The sequence below is a fragment of the Panthera tigris genome, chromosome A1, assembly GCF_018350195.1.
Source record: "Panthera tigris isolate Pti1 chromosome A1, P.tigris_Pti1_mat1.1, whole genome shotgun sequence".
Taxonomy (NCBI): Eukaryota; Metazoa; Chordata; class Mammalia; order Carnivora; family Felidae; genus Panthera; species Panthera tigris.
The window spans coordinates 93,301,302-93,324,462 of NC_056660.1; the positions used below are offsets into that span (position 1 = coordinate 93,301,302).

The 23,161-nt window shown below is 42.9% G+C and overlaps 1 protein-coding gene across 1 annotated transcript in view; it reads right to left on the reverse strand.

Annotated features, from left to right (window-relative positions):
• TRIM36 (tripartite motif containing 36) overlaps positions 1-22,428 on the reverse strand; it is a 32,128-nt gene extending 9,700 nt beyond the window's left edge. Inside the window, exons 1-7 of the mRNA XM_042982497.1 lie at positions 22,094-22,428; positions 19,804-20,038; positions 10,875-11,200; positions 6,573-6,719; positions 4,397-4,492; positions 382-635; positions 47-171 (exon numbers count right to left, since the gene is read on the reverse strand). Coding sequence (XP_042838431.1) covers positions 47-171; positions 382-635; positions 4,397-4,492; positions 6,573-6,719; positions 10,875-11,200; positions 19,804-20,038; positions 22,094-22,120 — 1,210 coding nt within the window. The 5' untranslated portion in view covers positions 22,121-22,428. The remainder of the gene's footprint in view (positions 1-46; positions 172-381; positions 636-4,396; positions 4,493-6,572; positions 6,720-10,874; positions 11,201-19,803; positions 20,039-22,093) is intronic.
• Between the last annotated feature and the right edge of the window lie 733 nt (positions 22,429-23,161).

Below are 23,161 nucleotides of genomic sequence, written 5' to 3' on the forward strand. Positions count from 1 at the left end.
TGAATTCCGACTACAAGAGTAAGGCTCTGTCATCAGTAAAACTTACCACTAGAGAAGAAGGACAATTCCCCAAGAAGTTCTGTTTGTTTAGATGTATTAACAACATAGTCTTCAAAAGAAGTCTGAGCCGCAGGTCTAAAGCTCTTCAAAGATTCTGTAGCCTTCTGTATTCTGCAGACAGAGATTATTTTATATAAAAACGATTTTTTAAAAGGCCAATCAGACTACATATCTGCCATGTGATTAAAAAAAAAAAAAATACTTCCGTCAACTTTCAGGTGAGGAGTGTGGCCGTGCCTTGCACAGGACACAGCACCAGGAGCCACTCGGAGCTCAAGTTGAAAGATACTGCCAAGGAGATCTAAATTCAAAGCAACACACCTGAGGTGGAGTTGTTTCGCCGTCTGTACAAAACAAGACTGGTCCGTCTCCTTAAGCACTTCTTGGGCATATCCCACAAGCCCGTTGTTCTCTAGAAGCCCCTGATACTCCTCCACTTGGGTCTGAAATTTGTCTAATCGCAGTTTCTTAGAAGCGTCAATTGCTTTCAAAACAGACGATTTCCTCTCTTCTAGAATCTCATAGAGCTTTTCAAAATGTGTGATTGCTTCTTCTTTAGCTCTCTCTCCATTACACTATTATAAAACAAGCAACACGTTACCTCATCTGCTAAATCCAAATGTCTTTCCTCAAAATAACCAAAATTCAATTTTGAATGACTCTGACATTTTCAGAACAGTAATTTGGCACTGAATACACTTAGCAAGGAACGATGGCCAATTTTTATTTAGACGTACTTTGTAATTTTATAATACTGTGTTTTCCTTAAGCTTTAATCTCCAAAGCTCAGCAATAAATAATTAAGTAGGGAAACAGCCTTCAACTTATATACAAAGGAACTTGAGGAAGAAATTAACTGATTTAACCAAAGACACAGGATAATATAATCCTGGAGCTTTTTTTTTTTTTTTTTTTTTTAACGTTGATTTATTTTTGAGAGACAGAGCATGAGTGGGGGAGGGGCAAAGAGAGAGGGAGACACAGAATCCAAAGCAGGCTCCAGGCTCTGAGCTGTCAGCACAGAGCCCAACGCGGGGCTTGAACCCACACAAACCACAAGATCATGAGCTGAACCAAAGTCGGATGCTTAACCAACTGAGCCACCCAGGCACCCCCTTTTTTTTTTTAATTTTTAATGTCTATTTATTTTTGAGAGAGAGAGAGAGAGACAGAGCATGGGGGGGAGGGGAATACAATCCCAGAGCTTTTAATTCATTTCTAATTCAGGCAACTTTTGACCCCTTCTATCCTATTCCAATTTTTTACGAGATGTTAAAACAGTTAAAACTCAGGAAGATGACATCCTTTACTAAGATATCAGAATGTAACTCTTCTCTTCAAATTAATGTACTTTAATTAAAATTAAATTTTACATGACTTTATGCAAATTATTTAACTTCTGAACCCCTGAGTTTTTCTCTTCTGAAAACTGGGGATAAGGGAAATAATTTGCGGTTTTTTTGAAGATGGGAAAAGATTATTTACATAAAATGCCCACCACAATGGTACATAGTCTGTACACACAGAGATTATATTCCCTGTACATGCAGCTCTTCCTCTACTTGGCTATAAAATGATCCTATCTGCAGTACTGACTGAACATTTTGAATGTCTGTAACATCAGAGACCAACTTGATTCTGAAAACAAAACCAGCAGAGCACACGTATGCAGCCATCATTATAGACCCATAAGTAGCAGCCATCAGAAAAAATGCTTCAAACACATTCTTAAAAGCTGACATGTGGAAGAACTACACTGTGCATTTCCCAGTGTCTTCTGGCCAACATTTCTAATGAAAGGAAATTTTTTTCCAGATTCCTTTCTCTGTTTCCTAAACCCAACAGGCAAAAAAATATTTTTAAAGGATAGGGCGCCTGGGTGGCTCAGTCGGTTGAGCGTCTGACTTTGGTCATCATCAGTCAGGTCACAATCTCACGGTCCATGAGTTCAAGCCCCGAGTCAGGCTCTGTGTCAACAGCTCACAGCGTGGAGCCTGCTTCAGATTCTGTGTCTCCCTCTCTCTGCCCCTCCCCAAATCATGCTCTGTCTCTCTCTCTCTGTCAAAAATAAACTGTAAAAAAAAAAAAAAAATTTAATAAAAATTTTTTTTTAATTTTTTTTTTTAACTTTTATTTATTTTTGAGACAGAGAGAGACAGAGCGTGAACAGGGGAGGGGCAGAGAGAGAGGGAGACACAGAATCTGAAACAGGCTCTGGGCTCTGAGCTGTCAGCACAGAGCCCGACGCAGGGCTCGAACTCACGGACCGCGAGATCGTGACCTGAGCCGAAGTCGGACGCTTAACCGACTGAGCCACCCAGGCGCCCCTTAATAAAAATTTTTAAATGATAGGCAGGAGGGAAGGAAGGAAGGGGGACAGAGGGTGGTGACATTTTGGTAGTAGTTCAATGAGAGATCACAACATTAAACTCAAAAGATCATTACACATAGGTAAAAAGGGGGATTTTTTTTTTCCAGCTAAGTGTAATTATAGAAAAAAAGACCATGTCACAGTCCTCACTGAGCAAAAGTCAAGAATGCAGACAAATTGTCCAATGGGAAAGATTCTTAACTGACGAGCTGACCAATGCAGCTTAGGTCAAAGGTATAAGAAGCTAGGTAATTTCTCCAGGATCCCAAGGAATGAGCATCTGCATGAACAGGTGACGTGAGAGTTCCTCCGTTTTCAGCCTACTGAATCACAAACTCAGCAACGGGTCCTGGGTATCCCTTATTTCAGAAATAAGGCCAGGGGCGCCTGGGTGGCTCAGTCAGGTAAGCGTCTGACTCTTGGTTTCAGCTGAGGTCATAATCTCACGGATCATGAGATGAGGCCCCACGTCAGGCTCTGCACTGACAACACAGAGCCTGCTTGGGATTCTCTCTCTCTCCGTATCTCTCTGCTCTTCCTTCCTACATGTGCTCGCTCTTTCTCTCTCTCTCAAAATAAATAAACATCAAAAAGTAACAGGAAGTAAGGGCAGCATGACTGAGGACCAGTAATAAAACAAACCTAAAATGACCAAAGATACAATCCCTGAAGCAACCTACCAGGTAGGTGATAATTTACCAAGGATTGGAGGATTATATGAAACACAGAGAGTTTTTCAATCAGACAAAAATAGGAGACATAAAATCACACTTTTCAAGTACGTGGAAAAACAACTTACTTAGGGTGGGGAATGCAATCAGTGAATATCAGGGGAAAAAAATTAGAAACAAAGGCAGTGATGGCGATAATGCTGCTCATTTGCATAATTTCTCAATTTTCGAGCCCATTTTGGGCAATAAAATCTCAAGAAGTAACAGTCTCACACTAGCTAGGATATTGTTATATTGAATCACAGCTTCTACAGTGATCAGGAGTAATGGCCCTTCAGTTTATTTTAAAGAGGAAAAGAAACACACATCAAGATCGGTGAACATTTGGAATTTTAAAAGAACCCAGTCCTATCTTTATTTTTTAAATGCTACCAATTCTCTTCACTTGTTTTACTGAAGTGTAATATACAAGCAGAAAATGGTCTACGTAAGCGTGGAGATCAATGAACCTTTGTAAACACGTCCATGTAACCCGCATCCGGATTAAATGGAGGAATGCTACCGGATCCCAGACACCATCCCTATAACCTTTCCAGGCACCCATCCTTCCCCTCCCCACCCTTCAACAACGCCTATCCTGAATTTTAACCAGAGGCTCCAGCTTCCCTTTTGTTGGTACTTTTTACAGAAGGAATGGGTTAGTTTGTACCCCTTTGTCTCTGGCATCTTCCTTTCAATACTATTGCAAGATTCAGCTACACTGTTGCATATAGTTGTAGATACTCACTCTACCTCTGCTTAACTTCCACTGTTGATGGATGTGTGGGTAGTTTCCACTTTGTGGCTGTTCCAAACAACACAGAGATGGAACATTCTGATACGTATGTTTTGGTGAACGTATGTCAGGTATATATACTTAGGGATAGCCGGCATTTTAAATCAACCTGGTCCCAAGAACACATAGTATGTATTTCAGATGCATTCTGTTCATTTTGTAAAATGCCGATAATTGGCAAAGCGATCATTTACCTCACGTGACTACTTCTGACACCGTAACCGCCACGTGAAGGGGGAGTCATCCTCTGCCCTGTGCTTCAATATAATTTAATCACTGCCCCTATCAGGAGCTGATCACACATTGTAACTTAGTTCTCACACGTGTTTTCCTACTCCCAGAAAAGCAGGGGTGAAATCCAACACGATCCTGTAAGCCCAGCACCCACTACCCTCAGGGTTTTGTGAAGGAACACATTCTCTAGATGAATAAAAACATGCAAACCAGGTTAGCACTTACCTCGGTTTCTTTCATTAACAAGTTCAGTTCAGAAATTTGACTCTTCACCTGGCTCTCCTTGCCAATAAGGTAATCAATATCCTTTGAAAGCTTTTCCTGTTAGAGCATATCAGAAACACAAATAAACAGAAGCAGGAGTTTAACAAAGGCCTCGCAGGTTTTTCCTGCTTTTATTTTTTTTTTTTTCACACAATACCCATCTTCTTCTTTAGCCTATGATGAGAACTGGAGACTGTCATTATATATATATATATATATATATTTTAATGTTTATTCTCGAGAGAGAGAGAGAGAGAGGGTGAGTGAGGGGCAGGAAGAGAGGGAGACACAGAATCTGAGGCAGGCTCCAGGCTCTGAGCTCTCAGCACAGAGCCTGACATGGGGTTTGAACTCATGAACTGTGAGATCATGACCTGAGCCAAAGTCAGATGCCTGACCGACTGAGCCACCCAGGCGCCCCTGGAGACTGTCATTATTAACTCGGAGTAAACAGTTACTGGCCTTGAACACTGAGGTCCAAGGACACAGGAGACATTAGAAGCAGGCTGGATAAGAGAACAAGGCAGTGATGCTCAGACTGGTATTCAAAAACCTGGAATATATATATAATACATTTTTGTTGTCTCCTCATCGCTCCCAAAGGTCTTCCTCCTCAGGCTTCTGAGTAAATGGAAGAATAGCAAACGGGAGCGTGTCCTCCATCAGATTTTATAATTCATTCCCTTGCTCTCTCGTTCTCTCTCTCTCTCTCACACACACACACACACACACACGACCCAAACAGCAACAAAGACCCTTCTAAAATAAACTTCACAGCCTAGCCCAGGTGAGCTATTCATTATATAATTACACATACACGAAAATGAAAATATAGATGTATAAGAGTAGAGCTCATTAGGGGCACCTGGGTGGCTCAGTCAGTAAGTGTCCAACTTCGGCTCAGGTCATGATCTCACGGTTCATGGGTTCAAGCCCTGTGTCAGGCTCTGTGCTGACAGCTTGGAGCCTGGAGCCTGCTTCAGATTCTGTGTCTCCCTCTCTCTCTGCCCCTCCCCCTCTCACACTCTAGGTCTCTCTCTCTCTCTCTCAGAAATAAACAGTAAAAAAAAATTTTTTTTTAAATAGAGCTCATTAAGCTACCAGAGCTCGTTAAAGAACGTCTTTATAAAGGAGTGATTCTGAAATTAACATGCTTATTGTAGAGATAATATAATAGGTGTTGGAGAGATCCCTCATTTAGCCCAGAAAAAATAACACGTAATATGACTGAAGTATATTAAAACACAAACAAAAAAGCCTTGAAGCACCATGGGGTTCAAAGTTATGAGAGACAAGTGTACTCAGAGTCTAAATATGCATAAGAATATCCTGAGCTGTCTCCCTAAGAAGAGGATCTGAGGATTTCTCAGTCACTGCTGCTGACCTGAGGGGCTCAACAAGGAACAATTCCAGGAGCTAACTCGAGGCTGGGAGAGCCCTGTGCCTCACCAGCCAAACTAAACAAGCAAAAAAACAAATTAAAAAACCCTCAACATTCATGGGGTGTCCAGAAGAGTAAACCACGTAAGGTTTTGCTTCAACGGTCTGGTAAAACTAGTCCCAGAGCTAACTGCCGCTCTGTCCTGGCAACAGAAGCTTAAAAGCAAGTCAAAGAAGGAGCAAACTGTGTCGAAGTAACTTACTCACACGCTAGAAGAAAACTCAAGAACATCTGTAGGATACAGATACAGTGCTCAACAAGGTAAAATTTACAATACCATACAAATCACACTGAAAAGAAAAATCAGCCACAACTGAGCTTGTGAGGTGCCTGGGTGACCCAGTGGCTTAAGCGTCTGACTCTCGGTTTTGGCTCGGGTCCTAATCTCAAGGTTTGTGAGTTCGAGTCCCACATCCGGCTCTGTGCTGACAAGTGCAGAGCCTGCTTGGGATTCTCTCTCTCTCTCTCTCTCTCTCTCTCTCTGCCCCTCCCCATCAGTACCACAAAGAACTACCTGGTTAAAAACACTAACAACCTAATATCAGTAGAACACTGAGTGACTCTTTACATTGTTAACTCATCAGTCAAACAAGACCACACAGGAAGCTAGGATCTTATGAAGACAAAGTTAAAGGCACAAAGTAAAACAAAGTTATAAAGACCCAGAATCGAGTTCCAAAACCACACAAATCCTACCTTTAAGGTCTTGTAGGCACTGCTCATAGTGGTTACCCGGTGATTGGAATGATTGCCGCCCAGCTTACAGAGGTGACAAACCGGTCTCCGACACAACTCACAGTACATGTTTATTCTCTCAGTTTCATGTTCTGGGCACATTAAAATCTATGGAATAAAGAACCGAAGTGCAATTAAGGGTCAGCAGAGTTTGCCAGATACTCACAAAGTCCCTAAGGTACAAAGACGCGCTTTACAAAATCACCAAATAAAGCCAGTGAAATACATAAAAGTGTGAAAAGAAGAAGCGTAAAAGCATTTGGTATATCGTATGAAAATTTTCTGTATTACAATTACTATTTTTTGGTTTGAGAGTTCAAATGGTCAGTTAAATATATAGATGTTATCGCCCTTAAACTTGGTGGCAAGAAGATGAAACTTTCATTCCTATCAGACTTGCATGCTTAACCAGGCCAGAAAGGCCCTCTAGCCACACTGAGTAGGCAATTCTTAAGGACCATGACCCATATTTTTGTAAGGTCCAATAGCAAATGGCTGATGGGAACCCTGGCTTCACCATCCTCATAAGCAATTTGCACCTGGCTGACTCAGTCGGTGGAGCAGGTGACTCCTGATCTCAGGGTTGTGGGTTCAAGCCCCACGTTGGGTGCAGAGATTACTTAAAAATAAAAAAAAATAAAAAAAATAAAAAAAAAAAAGGGACGGGGCGCTTGGGTGGCTCAGTCAGTTGGGTGCCCAACTTCAGCTCAGGTCATGATCTCACAGTTTTTGAGTTTAAGCCCCACGTCGGGCTCTGTGCTGACAGCTGGGAGCCTGGAGCCTGTTTCAGATTCTGTGTCTCCCTCTCTCTCTGCCCCTCCCCCATTCATACTCTCTCTCTCAAAAATAAACATTTAATTAATTAATTAAAAAAAGAAAGAAAGAAAAAGAAATCTGTTACTGAGGAGTCTTAGAACACTTTATGATACGAGCCTCCAGATATTTGCTTTTACATATTAATCATGCACACAATTACCAAACTTAGAATTGTTTTTTTCTTTTGTTTTTTTAAGATGTAAGCTTCTACCTTCTTTTTTACTCTGAAAATTATCATCACAGGTATGTCTGAAACTGTACATGAGATAACTGGGTTCATTTGCAAGAAAGCGGAGATTCCTTTAGTGTGTCAATGAAATTAAACAGTTATCGGGGGCTCTGACAGTTCAGATTTTGTGCCACTATAACTGGTTTGGTAACACTGAGACAAAAAGTAACATCCGATATGAAAAGTCTTAATACTAATGTGCAGGTCCAGGAGAAAAATAGAGGAAAAAAATTCAAATTCTTCAGCAGGTCCAACTGCCTACATTCTCAAAGCCATTACATGTATTTATTTAATCATTATCTTAATTCCAGCATAGTTAGCATACAGCGTTATATTACTTTTCAGAGCCATTTACATTTATTATTTGTATCTTTTAAATGTTTCTTTTTTTTTTTTTAACGTTTATTTATTTTTCAGACAGAGAGAGACCGAGCATGAACGGGGGAGGGTCAGAGAGAGAGGGAGACACAGAATCCGAAGCAGGCTCCAGGCTCTGAGCTGTCAGCACAGTGCCCGACGTGGGGCTCGAACCCACGAACCGTGAGATCATGACCTGAGCTGAAGTCAGACGCTTAACTGACTGAGCTACCCAGGCGCCCCTAAATATGTTTCTTAAGTAATCCCAATGTAGGGCTCGAACCTACAACCCCAAGATCAAGAGTCGCACGCTCTACTGTCTAAGCCAGCCAGGCCCCCCAAAAGCCATCACCTTTAAGATAAGTTATAAAATTTGGCTTTCTGCAAGGAATGATGACAAGAACTCAAAGTTACTGGCAAATACTTTACCTTCGTAAAATTTTTGTAAAATTTGTAAAATTTCGCTATATTCAGGAACACTAATGACTTGAAGGGAAATAGTTTCTTCCTCAATATAACTTACCCCTATATCTTCAGTTTCTTTCTTACCAACCTTTCATTATATTTGTAAACAGAATTAAGTCTGCAATACTCTGAAAATGTTACTCAAGATTTCATGAGTTTGTAAGTCATAAAAACCCAAACCTAATAGAATTCATTTAATAATCAGGTTCTTTCATAATGGAACAGTATTAATCAACTTAATTAATCTGTGTCTGATTAAAACACAAAGCTTATGGCATGCCTATGTATATATGTGTATATATATAATTTTTTAAGTAGGTTCCATGCCCACTGTAGGGCTTGAACTCATGACCCCAAGATCCAGAGTCGTGTGCTCTGCCAATTGAGCCGCCAGGCATCCCTGAAGGCATGATTTTTTCTAAAAGTATACAACCTGGAGCATTTAAAATGAGATAAGGAACATAATAGGGGGTTAAAAATCATTTGATAAATCTATTGCCACAATGACATAGTTTGAAAAACAAGCACAGAAGTTTAAAAAGCATACAAGCACAGACTGTTTTTGTTTTAATCTACTAGCCCTGCACTTAATAGGATGTAAGAGGGGGCGCCTGGCTAGCTCAGTCAGTGGAGCATGTGACTTAGGATCTTGGAGTCGTGAGTTCAAGCCCCACACGAGGTGTAGTACTTTAAAAAAAAAAAAAAAAAAATGATGGGCACACCTAGGTGGTTTGGTCAGTTAAACATCGGACTTTGGCTAGGTCATGATCTCATGGTTCATGAGCTCAAGCCCTGCGTCAGGCATTGTGCTGACAGCTTGGAGCCTAGAGCCTGCTTTGGATTCTGTGCACCCCGACCTCTCTGCCCCTTCCCCACTTCCTCCCTCCCTCCCTCCCTCTCTCTCTCTGCGCCCCCACCTTTCTGTCTCTAAAACAAAACAAAACAAAACAAAACAAAACAAAACAAAACAAAACAAAACAAAACAAAACAATGATGGGGACACCTGGCTGGCTCAGTCAGTTAAGCTAGTCTGACTTCAGCTCAGGTCATGATCTCCTGGTTCGTGGGTTCGAGCCCTGCATCAGTCTTTCTGCTATCAGCAGAGCCCGCTATGGATCCTCTGTTTCCTGCTCGAGCACACACACTCTCTCTCAAAAATAAATAAATATTAAAAAAAAAATGATACAACAAATACTCAGCTCATAGTTTCAAGATAACTTTGGGGATATTTTTTTTCCATTTTTTTATTACAAATTAAAGAGAAAGTTTTGGGCTCAAGAATGCAAATAAATTTTCATACACAAGTTACTAAGTTGTAATGAATAAGAACTTTAACCAAAAGAATCAACTAGTTTTTCTAAATCTGCATAAATGAGAAAGCAGTATTAGTGAAGCTATCCAAACATTCTTCTTGTCAGTCACAAAGCAAGGCAAACAACAATGCATAAAGTTCTTTTGAGCATGACCATAGAAATTACCCAGAAAGGTTAAGAAATATGACTTCCACTTCAGATATTACATTAACATTATACCACAACCTTCAAAATATTAGGCTGTACTTACTCTTACTTACTTAGAGCACAACTGTAGCTAACTAAAAATGTCAAAAAAAATGTTTCCCAATCAAAATCTTTTACACAACTGTGACCCTAACACATTAAAGCACAAAAGCTTTTTAACTTGATAATCATTTCAATCTTGGAGAGAACTCAACTTTTCCCCTATTTGCAGAGGTTTCGTTACAAACCTTCACCGTTGTGCATTGTGCTGCATTACACTGTTGTAACCCGGTGAACCAGAATATTGCCTTTAGGCTGCGGGGATGTTTAACAACAGACTAAATTAACTCTAAATACCAGGGCTTGGTTTCTGGTACAGGCTTTTTTTTTTTTTTATGTTCTCATTTTAACATACACATTTCTACGTGCATGTACCATCCATTTTACCTACGGATTTATTTTTAAATAAGCTCTATGCCCAACGCGTAGCTTGAACTCTAGATCCCGAGATCAGGAGTCACATGCTCCACTGACTGAGCCAGCCAGGTGCCCTGCACCCCACCCCCCATACAGGCTTTTCAAGTTATTTCCATTCTTGCTGTCAAGTTCTTTTTTTTTTTTTTTTTAATGTTTACTTATTTTGACAGAGATAAAGAGAGTGCACAAGCAGGGCAGGGGCGGAGAGAGAGAGAAAATCCCAAGCAGGCTCTGCACTGTCATTGCAGAGCCTGACATGGGGCTCGAACTCAAGAACCATGAGATCATGACCTGAGCCGAAATCAAGAGTTGGACACTGAATTGACTGAGCCACCCAGGCGTCCCTTCCTGTCAAGTTCTAGTCTTGTAATAATTCCTTTTGTAATACTGATATTCTAACTAAATCAGAACTTCTCTTACCTTGGGCCTGAAATTCGTGGTTGGGCCCACGTACTCATGCTGAGCTTTCACGGTACCCCACGGGTGGTAAATTTTGAAGCACTCATTGCAATAGCTCGCGCTACAGTCCATGCAACTTTTTGTGGACTCCTGGGGTGGGGGTTTGCAGAGGTCACACATGATGGCCGTGGCTGCCCTGGCTGCCTGCCGGTACCTCTCGACAATGGTCTCCAAAGTGAAATTGCGAAACAGACCATTGATTCCTCGTTCTCCAAGATCCACGTCATGCTCACAGCCAGGGCAAGGAAAAGTGGTGGTCCTAGGGGTCAGGGAGCTGCGCTTCCAGCCTGTGTAATTGGAAGTCCTTGTTTAGTTACGGCAGTAGGAAAACCAACAGAATGAAGACAAAAGAAGAGAGATTTTGGAAAGAGAAATCTACAAATATATACCCACTCCCAAACTAATACTCAAAGTGGCTCCGCTTGAATTGGTCTGAATTCTGAAAATGCTTCACGCTTGTTTTTCCTTGGTATGCAAAAGACAAGCCCAAATTGTTAAATAGGTATTAAATCAAAGCAGAAAGGAAAATCCTCTATAGTAAACCCCACACAAAACCACATCAAATCAAACAGATATAAGGAAAAAACATGTAATACAATACTACACGGGGTCAGGATTTTTTTGAAATCATATAATTATACATAATGACTTTTATATGTCACCTCCAAAGTAATTTCGTTTTCATTTAAATGAAGACAGCCTTCCTTGGCTGATGACTAGGAAATGAGTTCAGACATAAATGAACAAGAGTCCCTAACCAGTGCTCCATGGATAGGCTCCAGAAGGATCCAAATCGTTTGGCAAACTCTTCGAAATTGTACGCAAGATTTTGCATCAATATGCCTATGCTTATTTCCTGGTTCAACAATCCATAGCTATGATCAGATTCTCAGACATACGTAACCACAAAATGGTTAAGGACCACTGCAAAAGAGAGTTTCCCACGGTAGTATTGTTTTATCTGGGTAGGCAAAATCATTAGTTAATGGAGTGCAATCTATAAAAGAGTGAAAAGCCCATCCATAGACCTAGAATCTAGTGACTTTAAGAGAGACCAACCATTTAGAATCTTCTTATGACCTGAAAAAAAAAAATCATTAAAATTACTTAACTCATTAAGCCAAAAGCTACCCAGAAAGTATTACAAATAACTTTCCAATCTATACATAATACACTGAATGACCTTAAATAGCATGCTTTGGTTCAATATTATCTGGATTTTAACGAATCAAGAAACCAAGACACGACCGTCCTTACCCACAGGTTCACGAGAATCCAGGGGTTGTCTCTTTAACACAGGTGTATGCATGCCATTAATTCCCCGCTCTCATTTATAAATCTACTCTTAGAGTATGTAGTCTTGATTGCCCACAAAATCACCTAAACATAAACACAAACTCCTTAACCTACAGCCTTCCTTCACTCTGCCGTGTATCCAGTATGGAAAATGAATGGTGCAACTCAGTAGATCCCATTTAGAAAAGGTCTTTCTACAGCTACATTAATAATGTCTTGGCATATTTATTCTCCACTGGAAGTGACTTTACAACATGCTAAGAGTGCACTGGGTCCCAAAAACTACTTACTTAACAAACATGCAGAATACTTATATTATCTTCTTTTAAGGATATTTTAACCTTTATATTTCTAAACATACAGAAAAAACCACATACCAAAAAAAAAAAAAGTTTCCCCATAACAGTTTGAAAAGTCTATTTAAAGTATATTCTAATAATTCTCAAAACATGCAACACAGTCCAAGCGAGATATTTCACAACACAGCAGGCACAGAACGAAATAAGCAGCAAAGCCACTTTTAAGACACATGCCAATGAAAAATCTCAGTCAGTGAAACAAAACAAGCCACATAATTTTGGAAGTGATCTAGTGCAGTGGTCAAGTTGAAAGTAATGGAAAGTCACATTTAACTGCATGCTTCCACATGTGAACCAGGTGACAGAAATTAAAATGGAGAATCCCAACAGACAATGTTTAACAAAAATGGGTTATTTATCACTGGTTTTATGAATTGAAGGTTGCTATCAGTTTAAGTGACAGGATCAAACCAAATTAAATCACGACAACAAAGTCATGCTTTAACCTGTATACTGGTGACACCCAGATTGTGGTCTTCAAGTTCAGAAATTTCAAAAAAGGTGTTGTGTCCCTTTTCTGTAAACCTCTTTTAACTTTTAACAAAAATAAGGTATCAAGCATCACACTAATTTTCATAAATCAGGCAAAATATTAGATCAATAAATCTTAGCTGTTTTCCTAAACAGATCTTTAAAAAATTCTCATATTTTTTCACAAATGTGAAGACATTTATCTTTTATTTCATCTGTCATGGACTTCTACCACTGTTTTCAAAAACAAACAATAGAACATATGTTCAGGGCAACAAGGAAACAGAACACATCTAAAGATATTCTGGGAAGTAAATCTAGTAGAAAAAAAAAAATCAAGACAGGGGAACTAAGAATAAGATGTAATAGAGTCAACTTTTTCCTGTCTAGAACTGTGCTGTCTACCATAGTAACAATTTAGCCAAACATCACTATTTAAATTTAAATCAAAGATTCAGTTCCTAGGGCACCTGGGTGGCTCAGTCGGTTAAGTGTCTGCCTTCAGCTCAGGTCATGATCTTGCACTTCGAGCCCCTATCAGGCTCTGTGCTGACAGCTAAGAGCCTGGAGCCTGCTTCAGATTCTGTGTCTCCCTCTCTCTCTGCCCCTCCCCCACTCCCTCCCTCCCTCCCTCTCTCTCTCTCAAATAAACACTAAAAAAAAAAATTCAGTTCCTCAGCTGCACTAGCCACATTTCAAATTCTCAAGAGCCACATGTGACTACTGGCTCCAATACTGTACAGAGCTGGGTCAAACAAACATTCCCTTGAACTTAGAATGTTCCATTGCATAATACTCCTCAACAGCATGACTTAATGAAAAAGAAAAAGTAATGATGGCTTTGAAAGGTAAGAAAGCAATGCAGGCCAAGCAATGCAATTATATATGTCAAACTGTATTTATGGGGCCAATTGTTCAGGATTATGTGAACACTGTCACTTTGCAGAATCCATTCTTTTCCCCGTATACCTTTATTTCAAAAACATATTAAATGAGTATGAATCATGACACAGTTTTAAAATGAAGACTCCAAAAAAACGTCTTCAAATTGATTTAGAGCAAATCTCCCCCCAAAATCAGCTTTGGTCACTATGATTTCTCATTTAAACATCAAAGAGAAAATGAAGTATTTCAAAACCGAGTCGATTTCATGACAGGTTCAAAACCTCTGCGAGCTGCATCCTGTCCCATATTCTGGCTACAGACAACTTCCCTACTGTTACCTGCTAGCCAGGTAGTGGACCACCTCCCACTATCCTGCTGGACTTCTATGCTTGAAAATGGGCTGACGGATGGTACTGCCACCTTAATGTTTCTTGTAGCACATTGTAACCAATCTGACGGCCAGGCGTTACCATTACCCTTTGAGTATTATGGGCACTTTCGACCTGCAGAATCTTTTTCTCAATGGCTGCCTGGGTAAAAAACAGGAAGTAAGCAGTGAACTTTTTTTAAACAAACTGCTCCTACCTTTCCTCCTATTTACTAAATCTCAAAATGCTTAAAATTCTCGGGGACTCACTAAAGCCTGTAAGAGAAAGGATTACATGTGGCTTTTAGAAGTAACGAGAAGGTCTGTAAATGGAGGCATGCAGACAGGAAGGTAAGGAAGACAGAAAAGGGATAACATTCCAGATGTTTATTTTCTCCAATAAGATATATGGTATCACCAGCATTCTACAAGAAAAGTAGCCAATTTTACTTTAAAGGTCAACTGGAATAAAAACACGTGCTTTTTAATAAGGTAGGTTGGTCCGTCTTTCATTCGGAGTCAGATACTTTGGAAAGCCTAAAAAAGCAGTTTATGTTATTTACCCACAAGTGGGTAAGACCTCAATGTTAAAACTCAAATACTTTGAAACATTAATAAAGGAAAGGCACCATAGGCATAAAACAAGCTAAGCCTATATAATTAAGTACAAAAAAAATTACCGATACCTTTAAGCAAATTTTTAAATACAAAAGGCACTGGCTGATTTAAGATCTTCACGGTAGCAACATGGCTGTGAATACAAGTTTGTTCCACTAACCAAACTACACGTAAAGGATTTTTAAGGTGATCCGCAAGAGTACGTCATTTTCTTCAAAAGTATCTTGTCACGCGGATTGACAAAACGGAAGCGCTAATCATCAGTGCTCCCTTTAAAAACACCAGACCTCGCGTGGAAATTTAGTCCTGTTGACCTTTAAGTCACTCAGCCCAAATGTGTTCACGTTCTACAGAATTTTGAACACTTGACCACTGATGTTTAACAACTTTACGTATACACGGTTACTCAATTTAAATCTAACACTATACTGCCTGCGGCCACACAAGCAATAAAAGCATTTTCTACCTCTCCACCCCAAAGATCTCCGTTGTGATGCTGTGAACAATGAACAGAAAGCTGGATTTAGGATTTAATTTCAAAGAAAAGATTCACAACTTGTTAACAAAAGATAAAGCAGCAACTGTGTCCTGCACATAACACAATTCTTGAATTAACACTAAGAAAATGTGTTTCTCCTTGGCACACGTGGTATTTATGAAACCATCATTGTAAAAAACATTCATCAGGCTGATCCTGGAGCCCAGAATTAAATCATTGTTGGTGCAACACTTAAGAGGCCTAAACTTTATCTTATAGATTTGCGTTTTTAAGCAATCATATTTCTGGTAACTGTTGAAAATACACAGCAATATCAAGCATCTTTTGTTTGATTTTTTTTTTAACCAATGTATTATCAACACTGCATATAAACATTGCTAAAGTGGATTTTATCCTCCTGACAAAAGGAAATACAAAATGCAGGAAAAGCCTTGCATACGTGTGACCCAAAATGTAGAGTAAAATGGCTATTTTTACATCACTGAATGTGTTACTGTGTTATACACACAAACCTTACCCTCCTTTCAGGGCACCCTTTTAAAAATCTGTCCAATCTCCAATGCAACAATATCCAAAAGGGATATGTGAGCCCAAAAGCATCAGCCACATATGCCATTTTAAATGTTCTAGTGGCCAGATTAAAATGAAACAAGTGAAATTAATTTTAATCATACATGCTATTTATTTCACCCAATATATCCAAAATACTATCCCATCAAAATGCAAACAGAGATAAAAATCATTAGAGACATTTTATATCTTTTTTCATTCTAAGTGTGTGACATTCAGAGTATATTTTTTACTTCCAGCAATCTCAGTTCCAGCTGGCACATTTCAAGTGCTCAATAGCCACATGTGGCTTATGGCTACTATACAGGACAGTACTGGTCTAATTAATCCCTTTGGCAAACCAAGAGCAAAACCAATTTTTAGAAATCTGCTCCTCCCACACCAATTGCTCAGAATAGGATTTCCTCCCCGAGTATGTCCAAATGATGAAAACATTTTTTAAAATCTGCCAGAAGGGAAAGGGGGGGGGGGTGCATTACTTCCCTATAAATTTCTCTTTCAATCTCTCCGAAGAGAAATTAGAGCCAAAGGCCCCATAACTGGAGGGTAGCATTATATTTGTGATACAGTAACTTCTATTAATTTAGAACTGGTATCATGAAAAGGAGGACAATCCTAAAATCTGCATTCATTTGAGAAGTGACTACTATACTTGGAGCCTCCCCACCCTGAGTTCTTCATCTGTATTTGTTAATTTGCTCTGTACACTCTTCTTGATGGAGGACTGTGTTCTCCATGTGTACATGAAGACTCTGTACAATGCTGGACTATATGCTTCTTAAAAAGGAGCGGTGGATCTATCTTGTTCATGCCTCTTCAGCATTGGGCCATGTCTGGCAACCAGCAGGTAAATTAAGTATTTGTTGAGCGAAAAAATGAAATGCAGAAGTTCTCTGTACTGGCTGCTCATGTACAACGGGCTTGACCCACCACCCAAGGCAGAAATCCCCTCTACGGGGGGTCAAATGGTGGTCACACAACCAGTGTTTAAAATAAAGACTCCAGGGGCACCTGGGTGGCTCAGTCGGTTAAGCATCTGGCTTCGGCTGAGGTCATGATCTCGTGGTTCATGAGTTTGAGCCCCACGTTGGGCTCTGTGCTGATGGCTCAGAGCCTGGAGCCTGCTTTGGATTCTGTTTCCCTCTCTCTCTGCCCCTCCCCCACTCATGCTCATGTCTCCCCCCCCCCCCCAATAAATAAACATTAAAAATAAAAAAATAAAAAAATAAAAAAGACTCCAAATACTGATGGCCCAAACACTGGATGGGTCACAGTCAAAGATGTGTTTTGGCTGCCCTATCCTGTTGAGGTGGCGTGGTTTTTAAATGATTTAAATTAACTACCCACATGTAAAAGATCACATGTCAAACCCACCATCAGGCTCTTGTGCGGGGGGAGGGGGAATGTCTGGCATCCCCAAACCCACTAGTGCCAAGTGGCTACTGCCCCATTAGACAAGGCGTCCATTCTAGTCTACGGTCCGGAACCATGCGCCACTGTCTCTAACAGGGGAGGCCTGGAAGACAGCTGGCTGCTGATACCTAGGCTGCTGGTTTTCCTATGGCAGCTGAGTTAACGGGAAAATGAAATCTCGTCTATCTCCATATCAAGTAAGATGAAAGGCGTTCCTGTATTTATTATGCCGGGGGCCTGCCTTGCTAATGTGTTCACTGGGCCCTGCAGCATCTAAATCTGAGCTCTTCCAGTGACAGGGATTGACAATCTCATTTTGGGAAAGCCTGTGGGGTGTGTTTTCTTACGCACCGAGCTGAAATCTGCATTCCTCTTTTACCATTCACTGATCAGGAACCTCTGTGTGAAGATCCCCAGCTTACTGTTCTCTTCCGCAAGACCGCCATCATATCCTGCGCTCTCCCCTTCTCCAAGTTAAATACTCTGACTTCCTGTAATTGCTCCTCCCAGAAGAGTTTTCTCGCTTCCCCCCCTTGGGACATGATCCCAACTGTAAGTTCTTCCTAAAGAGGGAGGAACATGTCACTAAGTCTATTTCTCATCTGGACACTATCAAGTATGATGGAATGGATCTCTTGTTCTGGACAAAAACACCACTATTACAGAATAAAAGCCACTATGGCATGCTTTGTAGAAATCCCACAACATTCAACAACCACTCCACAAGTATTTATTAAACATCCACCAAGTACTGTCAGATGAGCTCTTAAAAACAGCCATATCTCATCTTGCTAGACACATACTTCATCTGTATTTCATTCATTCTCCATATGAATCACATATAAAAACCAACCAAGTACTAAGATTAAAAACCCGCAGCAGATACAGGATTTCGTAAAATATGTACATAAGCTCAATCTAATTACAGAAATATTAGTACGTGACTAAAATTCCTCTGAATGTTAAGTACTAATATTTAATAAATACCTGCTATATATTAATATACAAAAAGTGAATTTCTCTTGGTCAGTAAGGGATCCCTAATTAGCCAGGGAGGATCTACCAACAGAATATCTCCATTTTATCTGGTAGGTGATTTCAAGCTATTGAAATGTCTCTCCTCCCTCCTCCGTGTGACAGCTAGCTCCTAGCAGGGAGGGAAACATACAAGGGATGACTTCACAATAGGCAGGACCCTCTCTGACCTCATACTCCCTACATCGCCCCACCGACTTCATGCTCCTCTTTTTATATAGGCTTCTAATTTTTTTATGTGTGCGAAATAATCTTCCGAGGAATTCGTGATTACCATTTAAAGTAAAATACATGTTTTTAAAACAGCCTAATACGACTCTTAGAACAAATCCCCTCTTATCCAGTGTCTGATGGAGCACAAGGACACCAACATTGCTCTAAGAGATTCCCCATCACAGTGTGGACCAAAAGGGACAGCATTTGCTAAATGCAAGTAAGGAGGAGGAGGCTCTCTTCTGATATGTTTTTTTTAACACATAAGATTAAAAAGTTATTCCTACACTGTAAGAGGGAGAAGTAAACACAGTGGCCTAAAGGATCAAAACTAAAACCTCGAAGTCCAACAGTCTGGTGCCCAGAGCCACTCAAGGACTCTCCTCCAAACAAAGGGCGAACCTAACGTGACACTGCGGTATTTCTACCCAAAGCTCTGCCTCCCCTTGGTCTTCCCTCACTGCTGATTTTGGCCCTGAAATTCTCAGTGGCCCTGTTCCCAATGATTTCAAATTAGTTTTGATCTACCTTAATCCTGCAATGGATGTCCAGAAGAAAGGAACACCATCCCAAAGGGAAACAATTTACACTCTGGCTGCATAATAAGGACTCTGGCTGTATAGACAGATGTGCCACACATCTAGATCTACTTCTGTCATTACGACAGAGTTCCGCCACTATTTAGTTGATATTCAAAATTCTTCTTCTAAAACATGGATTAAAAATGGCTGAAGAAAACAGAATCCTCAGGTAGAATAAAACGATACCAAATAACCCATCTAAAAAGTCTTTTAGGAGTAGTCACTGTGGAGTCTCATCCTTTAATCGGAATATTTATTTACATATTACCAGAGACAGATGTTTCCCTAGTAAGTACTTCTGGGGTCCATTACTCCATCCCTCGTATAAAGGACACCACAGGGTCAGAGCATCCCCTAAATACAGTTAATAAGGGGTCTAACACAAAGCTGGTGTTCAATACCCGACTTTTAGTGTGTACCAGGACAGTGAGGAGTTCATTTTGACATTTTCAAAGAGGGAAGGGTTCCTTTACAACTAATTTTAATTAATTCACCTGGAAAGATCAACCCTCAAAGTGCCAACAGTAACTTCCCTTCCACAGACACAGCGGAAACTCCCAGACCCCAAGCTTCTGGCACGTACCTGGTCTGCTAATTCTGTCAATTTTGTCCATGCTAGGAGAGGGGAGCCGGAGTCGAGGACTGCTCTGATTGGAGTTGTCCGATCCCACATCGTTGAAGGAATCGTCGAGTGTCAGCAAGAGTTCTTTTACACACTTATGACAGATACTGTGCTGACAAGGGAGAATCAACGGATGGGTAAAAAGCTCCTTGCATGCGGGGCAAATGAGCTCTCTTTCGATATTCTTAATGGTAACCTGGAGTTGAGGAAAAGAAATCAGAATCAAAATAAGTGCCTGGACCCCATTAAACATGTGTGTTCACCCTTCCAAAAGAATTAAGAATTCAGGTGTTTAATCTGAAGTCCCTTTTTGGCAACGGAATTCCGTACCATCAACCCTTACCCCCCACCTCCTAGAACAGAAGGGACACTTGACATGGTTAAAACTGAAGTATGAGAATAATCAGCACAAAATATTGAGGGGCCCATAATACTTCATCTGTTACGAAGTTACTCAAATCATCATGAATTCACTGATTTAGGACATCTGAGAAATCCTACAAGTAGATCACTACAGTAAAAGGGAAGAACATGGCATACTGAGAATGAAACCATGTTCCTCCTGGGCACACGAACTCTGTGGCAAATAACAGGAGCCGGCAAAAGCTGGGTTCGCCAGTATGTTCGTGGAAGCTTCCTTGAAATCTATTTACGAGCTGTACCATCGGCAATTTTCTACATTAAATGTGACCAATTTTCATAGGCTGCAACTATAATGTAGCTAAAATGCTTCATCTCCTGGCGATGGGTATGGAAGTGGTTCTCTTAAAAGCACTTTATGAATATTGAAAGGGTGGGGAGGACTACAAAGCACCATTATTTAAGTGCTCTCCATACTACAGGCGTGCATTATTTTCCACGAGAAACACGGAGTCTCAAAGGTTAGATGACCTCATACCAGTTTTCGCAACCTTTCATATGTAGTTCCTGCGAGCGCGCGCGCGCGCACACACACACACACACACACACACACCCCTCCCAAACTGCAGGTGCTATGAATCTATATTCAGCCTCCCTACCATTTTACAGTCAAATCTGAAAGTACTCCTAGACCTCGTGCAATCATTTCAACTACTGGAAACACACAGAACGTCAACATCGAGTTAATTAATTTAGTTTAACTAATTAAAAACGTATTCCCCCTAAAGTGACACTGAGTGCTTTAACAGTCCGTGACAACAGCACCACATTGAAATGCCTTTATCACCGTGGATGGGTCTTTGAAGTGTTTCTTGCTGCATCATTCAATAAATATTTAATAAAAGCCCACATCATGTCACGATTTTTTCAAATTTGGAAGACAGCCACACTTCATGGCAAAGAAAATAGAATATTCACGTCCTATGTCATTTCACCAAGAACGTGACACCCAACTGAGCCTCCAAAATAGATTCAAAGGGGATTATTCTGGGTGTCCAAAATAGGCTCTCATTTGATGGGAGGTTTACCTCCCGCTGGAAGATCTAAAATCATTTCCATCTTCCTGGTCCATAAAGCGATACGTAAGCTTTTTACCCACGACAGATACAAGACAATTCTTATCCAACAGAAAAAAATGAGTTTTCCGTTTTTACATCCACCGAGGGAAACACCCTGATTAAGAGAAATGGGATGTGGCGGCTCCCACAATGAAGCTGTCTGAAAATCACTGGGGGTTCGACCGGAAACTAACAAGTTGGAAAGAACTGCCGATCCGACCCTTTCAGACAAAAACACTTTGCACCCCGACAGCTGCCAGGACAAGCCCGCCCCCCGCGCGCAAGCTGGCGAAGCCGGGGAGGAGCCTCTCCGCGCGCCGCGACCGCGAGCCGGGTGGGCCGCGCCCGCGGGGGTCCGGGCGCCGGCTCCGCGACGCTCCGGGACAAAGGACGGCCCGACACGGGCGGGGCATGCGCCCCGCGCCGCGACGGGCACCCGACTCCCGGAGGCGAATGAAGTCTACAGCCTGGACCCCATGAAAGAGCCCCTCCCGGATTGCCCGAGGTGCTCAGGTGGGCGATCGCCGCACCCGAGCGGCGCCCCCTCGCGGGCCCAGGAGACCCGGGATCCGACCCTCCGAGGCGTAGAAAGGGGGCGCCCCGGATTGCGGAACCCGGGGCGCGGAAGGCGAAGAGGAAGCGGGGCCACCACACGCCGGCCCTCGCTCCTTGTGAGGCGAGGCTCCCTCTGGCTCAGGGCGGAGGAGAGAGACCCGGGCGTCCCGGCGAGCCGCCAGGGAAGCGTGAGGTGGAGGCCCCTGTCGCCCACTCACCAGCGTTTCGGAACCATCCCCTTCCATAGTAGCCTCCTGCCAGGTGTCATCAACGGCAGGGTCCAAACAGGCAGGCGGCCCCGGCAGGGTCTGGTGGGCGGGTCCCTGCGGCGGCCGGGAAGCCTGGGTTCGGAGCCAGAGGGCGAGCTGGTCGGCCGGACCCGGCCAGCGGACCGACGCGGCGAGGAGCGGGGCGGGCGAAAGCACACGCGCGGAGAGGCGAGCTGCGCTCCCTGCGACGGCCCCGGAATCCCGCCGCGCGGCCGGCTGCGGCGGCGGCTCCTGCAGACTGCGGCTGGGCTGGCGGCCGCGCGGAGACCGGGACGCGGACGCCGCCGAGGGGCGGGACCGGGGCGGGGTGGCGCCGTCGCCCGGGCAACAGCGCCCACCGCACAAAGGGGGCGGGGCCGCGGGCGGCGGCGGGGTGGGAGTGCGGCGCGCGCCGAGGTCCGGGCTCCCTCCGCCTTCGCCACCGCCTGGGCCCCGCCCCCTCGGCCGCTCGCCCCTTCCCGGGTGGCCGCCGCCTACGCGGCCAGACGCTGTAGGAAGCCTCGGAGGGGCGGAAGTGAGGGGGCTAGGGAGGCGGAGGGCGGGGCCGGGGCGGGGCCGGGGCGGGGCCGGGGTGGAGCGGTCGGCAGAGTATCCGCGGACTGCAGCTCTGGCTGCTGGCCGGGCACCGCCCCTCTGCCCTTCATTTTGCTTTCCCTGCGCTTTGGTGAAGCGCGATGTGAGGCATCACCTACAAGCCCCGTTTCCCGACTCTGGACGGCCGGCGGGGGCGAGGGCGGGTCCGGGCCGCCTTCCCGGTGCCATAGCACGGAGCGCCGCAGAACAGAGCGCCGGAGGAGACGACCGGAGCGAGACCCGCCCGTCCCACCCCTTCCCGGGCCGGGGGTTCCCCTAGCGGGTCCCCGTCCCCGCCCGGCTCTTCCTCCTTCTCTTCCGGCCCAATTCGTCGGGTGAACTTCACATCCCCTAACTGGTCACGAATCACTCATATTCTCCTTCTGCTTTGGCACCCCTGGGCGCGGCGCTGGCACGCACACGTTGTCGCCAAGTGGCGCGGGA